Source organism: Petromyzon marinus, chromosome 28 (genome assembly GCF_048934315.1).
Source record: "Petromyzon marinus isolate PM22_M1 ecotype Great Lakes invasive population chromosome 28, UKy_Petmar_22M1.pri1.0, whole genome shotgun sequence".
Classification (NCBI taxonomy): Eukaryota; Metazoa; Chordata; class Hyperoartia; order Petromyzontiformes; family Petromyzontidae; genus Petromyzon; species Petromyzon marinus.
Window position 1 is genome coordinate 11,010,641 of NC_133694.1, and position 12,680 is coordinate 11,023,320.

General features: G+C 43.2%; 1 protein-coding gene across 2 annotated transcripts in view; it reads left to right on the forward strand.

Moving 5' to 3' along the window:
- The window catches only part of LOC116947015 (mucin-17-like), a 57,499-nt gene that overhangs the window by 25,447 nt on the left and 19,372 nt on the right, over positions 1-12,680 (forward strand). For both annotated transcript variants that reach the window (XM_076070198.1, XM_076070197.1), the window contains 3 exons: positions 727-2,703; positions 3,283-3,399; positions 3,993-4,114. In XM_076070198.1, the coding sequence (XP_075926313.1) occupies positions 727-2,703; positions 3,283-3,399; positions 3,993-4,114 (2,216 nt within the window). The remainder of the gene's footprint in view (positions 1-726; positions 2,704-3,282; positions 3,400-3,992; positions 4,115-12,680) is intronic.

Sequence of the window (12,680 nt, forward strand, 5' to 3'; positions counted from 1 at the left end):
ATCAACATAAATCAGCATGGTTTTGAGCTTCATCAGGTAGTTTACTTGTAAATTCAGTGTTTATGGGCTTTAACTACTCGCCGTGACATCACGAACTGCCAAATAATTGTCATTTGCATCTATTTGTAATCTGTACCTGGCTATCTTTTAACATATTAATTATTTAGGAGACTTTTAAATAAGTCAAATTCAAAGCAGTCAATTTCAAAGGACTTAGTATATAACGCTCTGCTCTATCAAAGTTGTTTTTAGATAAGAACTGCCTCCCTTATTACATGTTGCCCTGATGAGAATGGGTCCGTTCATTGCTTTCGTCATGTTGTCTATTTGTGCTACTCATCATAATATACAGCCCTTTGTAAATCCACTGCTTTATTCACAAAACCTCCCAATTCCCGTGCCAGTCAATGGGGATTTTTTTTTTACATTGAGTTTTACCATACTTCACCACGCTAGTCAATGCGGGTTGGTGAAATAGAGGCCCAGGATGAGTCAAGATGTCACTCACCACTGAAGTTAGCCATAGCCAAGAATTCAACTCAGGTCATCTCCAAGACCTTAACATTTCGTGTAAAGTTTTAATTCTGGCAGTGGGTTATAAAACATTGTTTCTGTTAATTCGTTTTTCTAAATGGTAGATTTTGAGAAGCCCATCTGAAAGCTTACAAAATAGTGCAAATATGATTACACAAGCTTACTTAATGTATCCATGTTCTTATTCAACAGGCACACCAGCAGAAGACACAACATACGACACATATCCCACAGACGCATCATCAACAGAAGGCTCTTCATCATCAGATGCTATCTCAGACAGTACTGCATTCACATCAGAATTTCAATCAGATTCCTCAACATCACCGGACATTGGATCAGAAACTACATTAGATGTCAGCACATCACCAACACAAAACACACCATCAAGTGCTTCAGAATCATCACCATCTGCAAACGCAGCAACGACTGATTACGTTTCAGCGACATCATCACTATCGGATTCCACTGAATCTGTAAGTGCATCAGATCCAACTGCTTCAGAATCATCACCATCAGTAAACACAGCCACTACTGATTACGTTTCAGCTACATCACCACTATCGGATTCCACTGGATCTGTAAGTGCATCAGATCCAACTGCTTCAGAATCATCACCATCAGTAAACACAGCCACTACTGATTACGTTTCAGCGACATCACCACTATCGGATTCCACTGAATCTGTAAGTGCATCAGATCCAACTGCTTCAGAATCATCACCATCAGTAAACACAGCCACTACTGATTACGTTTCAGCGACATCACCACTATCGGATTCCACTGAATCTGTAAGTGCATCAGATCCAACTGCTTCAGAATCATCACCATCAGTAAACACAGCCACTACTGATTACGTTTCAGTGACATCACCACTATCGGATTCCACTGAATCTGTAAGTGCATCAGATCCAACTGCTTCAGAATCATCACCATCAGTAAACACAGCCACTACTGATTACGTTTCAGTGACATCACCACTATCGGATTCCACTGCATCTGTAAGTGCATCAGATCCAAATGCTTCAGAATCATCACCATCTGCAAACACAGCCACTACTGATTACGTTTCAGCGACATCACCACTATCGGATTCCACTGGATCTGTAAGTGCATCAGATCCAAATGCTTCAGAATCATCACCATCTGCAAACACAGCCACTACTGATTACGTTTCAGCGACATCACCACTATCATATTCCACTGGATCTGTAAGTGCATCAGATCCAAATGCTTCAGAATCATCACCATCTGCAAGCACAGCAACTGCTGCTTACGCGTCACCTACATCGCCACTGTCAGGGGCCACTCCGCCTGTAGGTCCAACAGGCCCAAGCATTTCACCATCAGCAAACACAGCAACTGCTGCTTACGCGTCACCTACATCACCACTGTCAGGGGCCACTCCGCCTGTAGGTCCAACAGACCCAAGCACTTCACCATCAGCAAACACAGCAACTGTTGCTTACGCATCACCTACATCACCACTGTCAGGGGCCACTCCGCCTGTAGGTCCAACAGGCCCAAGCACTTCACCATCAGCAAACACAGCAACTGCTGCTTACGCGTCACCTACATCACCACTGTCAGGGGCCACTCCGCCTGTAGGTCCAACAGGCCCAAGCACTTCACCATCAGCAAACACAGCAACTGCTGCTTACGCGTCACCTACATCACCACTGTCAGGGGCCACTCCGCCTGTAGGTCCAACAGGCCCAAGCACTTCACCATCAGCAAACACAGCAACTGCTGCTTACGCGTCACCTACATCACCACTGTCAGGGGCCACTCCGCCTGTAGGTCCAACAGGCCCAAGCACTTCACCATCAGCAAACACAGCAACTGCTGCTCACGCATCACCTACATCACCACTGTCAGGGGCCACTCCGCCTGTAGGTCCAACAGGCCCAAGCACTTCACCATCAGCAAACACAGCAACTGCTGCTTACGCGTCACCTACATCACCACTGTCAGGGGCCACTCCGCCTGTAGGTCCAACAGGCCCAAGCACTTCACCATCAGCAAACACAGCACAATCAGCGGCAACAGATTCCTCCTCCCTCACACGTACAACATCCCCAACAAATACACTGAGTACGCCCCCACCGACAGCCCCTTCTACTAAAACGACTACCGCCACTACAACTAAAACTACAAAACCAACCACAGGTAAATGCAATATCTTATTTGACAATGTTAATTCCTCTGGCCTCATTCCACCACACATTGCAAGAGCTTCTGCTTCAGCAACCAAATTGCCTTTACATTTGTTCCTATTCAGCCTGTGGCATAACTCACAGACTTTATAAAAAAATAGTTTTAAAAAACGCATGGCTGCTGATAACCAAAACGAGGTTAAGTGGCTTTTGTAAAATTGTGGCCACTTTATATGTGAACGATTTTCAAATTTCTTGATAAAGATGGTAATTCACTGCGATCGTAACATTTAGAGTAAGTAAAAGCCTCCATTCATCAGCAGAGCAGCAGAGAGGCTGAAAGACCTTGCATTTCAAAGTAAAAATAAACATTTTGCATAAATCAACTGTATACTAAACTGCTTGGTTGCTGCAAAAGCATTGATTTATATATTTTAAGATATGTTTAAGCTGTTTCGTTTATACAGCAATCACGAGATACTTTTGCAATTATTTACATATTTTATAAATGCCGTATTTAAATGTGTGTCATTAAAGAAGTGACAATGGTTTGAACTCACTTATGTATGAGAATCTATTTCTTTTTTTCCAGACCCGTGCATAGAATGTAAAAATGGAGGCATACCAGAATGTACGAATAACACTTGTCAATGTCAAGCCCCATTTACTGGAACATATTGTGAAAACATTCAAAATGTGGTGGAACCAAGTAAGTACATCATTTTAGTGATGCAGAAAATGAAACAATTTCCAAACAACTTTACAGTAAATTTCCAGGAAACACTTGTGTTACAGTAATGTTTTGTAATTATTTCCGGTGTTTAATTATTAACTGGGATAAAGGTTGGCTACATGAAGTGACCCACTTGTAATAACACAGACCAAAATTACACTTTAGCAGTTCACTTTTTGTATAATTGTGAGGAAAGACAGCTAATCCGGTCATTTCTGATTCTATGTTTTTCATTATCACGGAAATTGTATAGCCTTTGAAATAAAATTTGTGTGTGCTTTAAGTGCTGCAGTTCATAATGAATGACTACATGTTGCCGTTAACAGTGCAAACGGGATTGTTATTTAGTTTAACATGTACTGTAGGCTTTCGCGACCAATATCATCCATAAGAGTTTTTTTGGGTTAGACCCCAAAAAATCTAACCCAAAAAAACCTCTATTAGGGATTGTTATGTATAAGACTGTATTCCAGAAGCCTAAATGACTGGTAAAGAGTTGTTAGCTAAAACGTAGGGTATGTTTACTTTCTCATGTATTGCATACATCACATATGTTTTGTTTATTACAGATATTAACACTTTGAAAACAACAATAGTTGACATACAAATAATGAATTTTAATTATACACCCGACTATGGAAATCAAAATTCACCTGAATATAAAGATTTTGTAGAAGTATTTCGAAATTTGGTAAGTATGACATGTAAATATTTAATATTTGATGTACTATTTAAAGAACATGCACGATTTGAGTGATTCAATAGCAACATTTTTACCAAAAATTATCACTGAGCCTTGTGAGGTTGTACTGAAAATAATATTGATAAGTGAACGTATTTTTGGATTGTTTTGTATGTGGGAGAAAACCAGTGCTCTTATAATTAATCTAAGCATATTTAATATAAAACACTTTGCATGTATTTACCCTCAGTTCTTAACTTCGATGCAACTGGCACCATTGGCCAGTTGCATCGACTACCTTAATTCTGATTTAGATAGGAATCTAAATATATTTTTCACTTAATTTGTTTATTTCATGCACCTGACAACATGTTTCTTGACAAAACTTAAGAAAAGTCCCTAAAAGAAAGACGAAATCCTGTCTGGTACGAAATGCTTTCCTTGGGTGTATTATCAGTTAGTCACATTGGCATTGTTGCTGCATTGGCATTGTCGCTGCATTGCCATTGTTGCTGCATTGGCATTGTTGCTACATTGGCATTGTTGCTACATTGGCATTGTTGCTGCATTGGCATTGCTGCTACATTGGCATTGTTGCTACATTGGTGTTACATTGGTGTTGTTGCTACATTGGCATTGTTGCTGCATTGGCATTGTTGCTGGATTGGCATTGTTGCTGCATTGCCATTGTTGCTGGATTGGCATTGTTGTTACATTGATGTTGTTGCTACATTGCCATTGTTGCTGCATTGGCATTGTTGCTTCATTGGCATTGTTGCTGCATTGGCATTGTTGTTGCATTGGCATTGTTGCTACATTGGCATTGTCGCTACATTGGCATTGTTGCTACATTGGCATTGTTGCTGCATTGGCATTCTTGCTACATTGGCATTGTTGCTACATTGGCATTGCTGCTGCATTGCCATTGTTGCTGCATTGCCATTGTTGCTGCATTGCCATTGTTGCTGCATTGGCATTTTTGCTACATTGGCATTGTTTCTGCATTGCTCTTGTTGCTACATTTGCATTGTTGCTACATTGGCATTGTTGCTGCATTGCTCTTGTTGCTACATTTGCATTGTTGCTACATTGGCATTGTTGCTGCATTGGCATTGTTGCTACGTTGGCATTGGTGCTGCATTGGCATTGTTGCTGCATTGGCATTGTTGCTGCATTCGCGTTGTTGCTGCATTGCCATTGTTGCTGCATTGCCATTTTTGCTTCATTGGCGTTGTTGCTTCATTGTCATTGTTGCTGCATTGGCGTTGTTGCTGCATTGGCATTGTTGCTACATTGGCATTGTTGCTGCATTGGCATTGTTGCTACATTGGCATTTTTGCTACAATGGCATTGTTGCTGCATTGCCATTGTTGCTGCATTGGCATTGTTGCTACATTGGCATTGTTGCTACATTGGCATTGTTGCTGCATTGCCATTGTTGCTGTATTGGCGTTGTTGCTGCATTGGCATTGTTGCTACATTGGTATTGTTGCTGCATTGCCATTGTTGCTGCATTGGCATTGTTGCTGCATTAGCATTGCTGCTGCATGGGCATTGTTGCTGCATTGGCGTAGTTGCTACATTGGCATTGTTGCTTCATTGGCATTGTTGCTACATTGGCATTTTTGATGCATTGCCATTGTTGCTGCTTTTGGCATTGTTGCTGCATTGCCATTGTTGCTACATTGGCATTGTTGTAACATTGGCATTGTTGCTGCATTGCCATTGTTGCTGCATTGGCATTGCTGCTGCATTGGCATTGTTGCTGCATTGGCATTGCTGCTGCATTGGCATTGCTGCTACATTGGCATTGTTGCTACATTGGCATTGTTGCTACATTGGCGTTGTTGCTGCATTGGCATAGTTGCTGCATTGGCATTGTTGCTACATTGGCAATGTTTCTGCATTGCCATTGTTGCTGCATTGGCGTAGTTGATACATTGGGATTGTTTCTGAATTTCCCTTGTTGCTACATTTGCATTGTTGCTGCATTGGCGTTGTTGCTGCATCGCCATTGTTGCTACATTTGCATTGTTGCTGCATTTGCATTGTTGGTAGATTGGCATTGTTGCTGCATTGCCATTGTTGCTGCATTGGCATTGTCGCTGCATTGGCATTGTTGCTACTTTGGCATTGTTGCTACATTGGCATTGTTGCTGCATTGCCATTGTTGCTGCATTGGCGTTGTTGCTGCATTGGTATTGTTGCTACATTGGCATTGTTGCTGCATTGGCATTGCTGCTGTAATTGGTATTGTTGCTACATTGGCGATGTTGCTACATTGGCATTGTTGCTGGATTGGCATTGTTGCTACATTGGCATTGCTGCTGCATTGGCATTGTTGCTTCATTGGCATTGTTGCTGCATTCGCGTTGTTGCTGCATTGCCATTGTTGCTACATTGGCGTTGTTGCTGCATTTGCATTGTTGCTACATTGGCATTGTTGCTGCATTGGCATTGTTGCTACGTTGGCATTGGTGCTGCATTGGCATTGTTGCTGCATTGGCATTGTTGCTGCATTCGCGTTGTTGCTGCATTGCCATTGTTGCTGCATTGCCATTTTTGCTTCATTGGCGTTGTTGCTTCATTGTCATTGTTGCTGCATTGGCGTTGTTGCTGCATTGGCATTGTTGCTACATTGGCATTGTTGCTGCATTGGCATTGTTGCTACATTGGCATTTTTGCTACAATGGCATTGTTGCTGCATTGCCATTGTTGCTGCATTGGCATTGTTGCTACATTGGCATTGTTGCTACATTGGCATTGTTGCTGCATTGCCATTGTTGCTGTATTGGCGTTGTTGCTGCATTGGCATTGTTGCTACATTGGTATTGTTGCTGCATTGCCATTGTTGCTGCATTGGCATTGTTGCTGCATTAGCATTGCTGCTGCATGGGCATTGTTGCTGCATTGGCGTAGTTGCTACATTGGCATTGTTGCTTCATTGGCATTGTTGCTACATTGGCATTTTTGATGCATTGCCATTGTTGCTGCTTTTGGCATTGTTGCTGCATTGCCATTGTTGCTACATTGGCATTGTTGTAACATTGGCATTGTTGCTGCATTGCCATTGTTGCTGCATTGGCATTGCTGCTGCATTGGCATTGTTGCTGCATTGGCATTGCTGCTGCATTGGCATTGCTGCTACATTGGCATTGTTGCTACATTGGCATTGTTGCTACATTGGCGTTGTTGCTGCATTGGCATAGTTGCTGCATTGGCATTGTTGCTACATTGGCAATGTTTCTGCATTGCCATTGTTGCTGCATTGGCGTAGTTGATACATTGGGATTGTTTCTGAATTTCCCTTGTTGCTACATTTGCATTGTTGCTGCATTGGCGTTGTTGCTGCATCGCCATTGTTGCTACATTTGCATTGTTGCTGCATTTGCATTGTTGGTAGATTGGCATTGTTGCTGCATTGCCATTGTTGCTGCATTGGCATTGTCGCTGCATTGGCATTGTTGCTACTTTGGCATTGTTGCTACATTGGCATTGTTGCTGCATTGCCATTGTTGCTGCATTGGCGTTGTTGCTGCATTGGTATTGTTGCTACATTGGCATTGTTGCTGCATTGGCATTGCTGCTGTAATTGGTATTGTTGCTACATTGGCGATGTTGCTACATTGGCATTGTTGCTGGATTGGCATTGTTGCTACATTGGCATTGCTGCTGCATTGGCATTGTTGCTTCATTGGCATTGTTGCTGCATTCGCGTTGTTGCTGCATTGCCATTGTTGCTACATTGGCGTTGTTGCTGCATTTGCATTGTTGCTACATTGGCATTGTTGCTGCATTGGCATTGTTGCTACATTGGCATTGTTGCTGCATTGGCGTTGTTGCTTCATTGTCATTGTTGCTGCATTGCCATTGTTGCTGCATTGGCGTTGTTGCTGCATTGGCATTGTTGCTACATTGGCATTGTTGCTGCATTGGTGTTGTTGCTGCATTGTCATTGTTGCTGCATTGCCATTGTTGCTTCATTGGCATTGTTGCTACATTGGCGTTGTTGCTGCATTGCCATTGTTGCTGCATTGGCGTTGTTGCTGCATTGCCATTGTTGCTACATTTGCATTGTTGCTGCATTGGCATTGTTGGTAGATTGGCATTGTTGCTGCATTGCCATTGTTGCTGCATTGGCATTGTCGCTGCATTGGCATTGTTGCTACATTGGCATTGTTGCTACATTGGTATTGTTGCTGCATTTCCATTGTCGCTGCATTGGCATTGTTGCTGCATTGGCATTGTTGCTGCATTAGCATTGCTGCTGCATGGGCATTGTTGCTGCATTGGCGTAGTTGCTACATTGGCATTGTTGCTTCATTGGCATTGTTGCTACATTGGCATTTTTGATGCATTGCCATTGTTGCTGCTTTTGGCATTGTTGCTGCATTGCCATTGTTGCTACATTGGCATTGTTGTAACATTGGCATTGTTGCTGCATTGCCATTGTTGCTGCATTGGCATTGCTGCTGCATTGGCATTGTTGCTGCATTGGCATTGCTGCTGCATTGGCATTGCTGCTACATTGGCATTGTTGCTACATTGGCATTGTTGCTACATTGGCGTTGTTGCTGCATTGGCATAGTTGCTGCATTGGCATTGTTGCTACATTGGCAATGTTTCTGCATTGCCATTGTTGCTGCATTGGCGTAGTTGATACATTGGGATTGTTTCTGAATTTCCCTTGTTGCTACATTTGCATTGTTGCTGCATTGGCGTTGTTGCTGCATCGCCATTGTTGCTACATTTGCATTGTTGCTGCATTTGCATTGTTGGTAGATTGGCATTGTTGCTGCATTGCCATTGTTGCTGCATTGGCATTGTCGCTGCATTGGCATTGTTGCTACTTTGGCATTGTTGCTACATTGGCATTGTTGCTGCATTGCCATTGTTGCTGCATTGGCGTTGTTGCTGCATTGGTATTGTTGCTACATTGGCATTGTTGCTGCATTGGCATTGCTGCTGTAATTGGTATTGTTGCTACATTGGCGATGTTGCTACATTGGCATTGTTGCTGGATTGGCATTGTTGCTACATTGGCATTGCTGCTGCATTGGCATTGTTGCTTCATTGGCATTGTTGCTGCATTCGCGTTGTTGCTGCATTGCCATTGTTGCTACATTGGCGTTGTTGCTGCATTTGCATTGTTGCTACATTGGCATTGTTGCTGCATTGGCATTGTTGCTACATTGGCATTGTTGCTGCATTGGCGTTGTTGCTTCATTGTCATTGTTGCTGCATTGCCATTGTTGCTGCATTGGCGTTGTTGCTGCATTGGCATTGTTGCTACATTGGCATTGTTGCTGCATTGGTGTTGTTGCTGCATTGTCATTGTTGCTGCATTGCCATTGTTGCTTCATTGGCATTGTTGCTACATTGGCGTTGTTGCTGCATTGCCATTGTTGCTGCATTGGCGTAGTTGATACATTGGGATTGTTTCTGAATTTCCCTTGTTGCTACATTTGCATTGTTGCTGCATTGGCGTTGTTGCTGCATCGCCATTGTTGCTACATTTGCATTGTTGCTGCATTTGCATTGTTGGTAGATTGGCATTGTTGCTGCATTGCCATTGTTGCTGCATTGGCATTGTCGCTGCATTGGCATTGTTGCTACTTTGGCATTGTTGCTACATTGGCATTGTTGCTGCATTGCCATTGTTGCTGCATTGGCGTTGTTGCTGCATTGGTATTGTTGCTACATTGGCATTGTTGCTGCATTGGCATTGCTGCTGTAATTGGTATTGTTGCTACATTGGCGATGTTGCTACATTGGCATTGTTGCTGGATTGGCATTGTTGCTACATTGGCATTGCTGCTGCATTGGCATTGTTGCTTCATTGGCATTGTTGCTGCATTCGCGTTGTTGCTGCATTGCCATTGTTGCTACATTGGCGTTGTTGCTGCATTTGCATTGTTGCTACATTGGCATTGTTGCTGCATTGGCATTGTTGCTACATTGGCATTGTTGCTGCATTGGCGTTGTTGCTTCATTGTCATTGTTGCTGCATTGCCATTGTTGCTGCATTGGCGTTGTTGCTGCATTGGCATTGTTGCTACATTGGCATTGTTGCTGCATTGGTGTTGTTGCTGCATTGTCATTGTTGCTGCATTGCCATTGTTGCTTCATTGGCATTGTTGCTACATTGGCGTTGTTGCTGCATTGCCATTGTTGCTGCATTGGCGTTGTTGCTGCATTGCCATTGTTGCTACATTTGCATTGTTGCTGCATTGGCATTGTTGGTAGATTGGCATTGTTGCTGCATTGCCATTGTTGCTGCATTGGCATTGTCGCTGCATTGGCATTGTTGCTACATTGGCATTGTTGCTACATTGGTATTGTTGCTGCATTTCCATTGTCGCTGCATTGGCATTGTTGCTACATTGGCATTGTTGCTACATTGGCATTGCTGCTGCATTGCCATTGTTGCTGCATTGCCATTGTTGCTGCATTGCCATTGTTGCTACATTGGCATTGTTGCTGCATTGGCATTGTTGCTTCATTTTCATTGCTGCTGCATTGCCATTGTTGCTGCATTGACATTGTTGTTGCTTCATTTTCATTGCTACTGCATTGCCATTGTTGCTGCATTGGCATTGTTGCTACATTGGCATTGTTGCTACATTGGCATTGTTGCTACATTGGCATTGTTGCTGCATTGCCATTGTTGCGGCATTGGCGTTGTTGCTGCATTGGCATTGTTGCTACATTGGCATTGTTGCTGCATTGCCATTGTTGCTGCATTGGCGTTGTTGCTGCATTGTCATTGTTGCTGCATTGCCATTGTTGCTTCATTGGCATTGTTGCTACATTGGCGTTGTTGCTGCATTGGCATTGTTGCTACATTGGCATTGTTGCGACATTGGCATTGTTGCTGCATTGCCATTGTTGCTGCATTGGCGTTGTTGCTGCATTGGCATTGTTGCTACATTGGCATTGTTGCGACATTGGCATTGTTGCTGCATTGGCGTTGTTGCTGCATTGGCATTGCTGCTGCATTGGCATTGTTGCTGCATTGGCGTAGTTGATACATTGGGATTGTTTCTGAATTTCCCTTGTTGCTACATTTGCATTGTTGCTGCATTGGCGTTGTTGCTGCATCGCCATTGTTGCTACATTTGCATTGTTGCTGCATTTGCATTGTTGGTAGATTGGCATTGTTGCTGCATTGCCATTGTTGCTGCATTGGCATTGTCGCTGCATTGGCATTGTTGCTACTTTGGCATTGTTGCTACATTGGCATTGTTGCTGCATTGCCATTGTTGCTGCATTGGCGTTGTTGCTGCATTGGTATTGTTGCTACATTGGCATTGTTGCTGCATTGGCATTGCTGCTGTAATTGGTATTGTTGCTACATTGGCGATGTTGCTACATTGGCATTGTTGCTGGATTGGCATTGTTGCTACATTGGCATTGCTGCTGCATTGGCATTGTTGCTTCATTGGCATTGTTGCTGCATTCGCGTTGTTGCTGCATTGCCATTGTTGCTACATTGGCGTTGTTGCTGCATTTGCATTGTTGCTACATTGGCATTGTTGCTGCATTGGCATTGTTGCTACATTGGCATTGTTGCTACATTGGCATTGTTGCTGCATTGCCATTGTTGCTGCATTGGCATTGTTGCTACATTGGCATTGTTGCTACATTGGCGTTGTTGCTGCATTGCCATTGTTGCTGCATTGGCGTTGTTGCTGCATTGGCATTGTTGCTACATTGGCATTGTTGCTGCATTGGCGTTGTTGCTTCATTGTCATTGTTGCTGCATTGCCATTGTTGCTGCATTGGCGTTGTTGCTGCATTGGCATTGTTGCTACATTGGCATTGTTGCTGCATTGGTGTTGTTGCTGCATTGTCATTGTTGCTGCATTGCCATTGTTGCTTCATTGGCATTGTTGCTACATTGGCGTTGTTGCTGCATTGCCATTGTTGCTGCATTGGCGTTGTTGCTGCATTGCCATTGTTGCTACATTTGCATTGTTGCTGCATTGGCATTGTTGGTAGATTGGCATTGTTGCTGCATTGCCATTGTTGCTGCATTGGCATTGTCGCTGCATTGGCATTGTTGCTACATTGGCATTGTTGCTACATTGGTATTGTTGCTGCATTTCCATTGTCGCTGCATTGGCATTGTTGCTACATTGGCATTGTTGCTACATTGGCATTGCTGCTGCATTGCCATTGTTGCTGCATTGCCATTGTTGCTGCATTGCCATTGTTGCTACATTGGCATTGTTGCTGCATTGGCATTGTTGCTTCATTTTCATTGCTGCTGCATTGCCATTGTTGCTGCATTGACATTGTTGTTGCTTCATTTTCATTGCTACTGCATTGCCATTGTTGCTGCATTGGCATTGTTGCTACATTGGCATTGTTGCTACATTGGCATTGTTGCTACATTGGCATTGTTGCTGCATTGCCATTGTTGCGGCATTGGCGTTGTTGCTGCATTGGCATTGTTGCTACATTGGCATTGTTGCTGCATTGCCATTGTTGCTGCATTGGCGTTGTTGCTGCATTGTCATTGTTGCTGCATTGCCATTGTTGCTTCATTGGCATTGTTGCTACATTGGCGTTG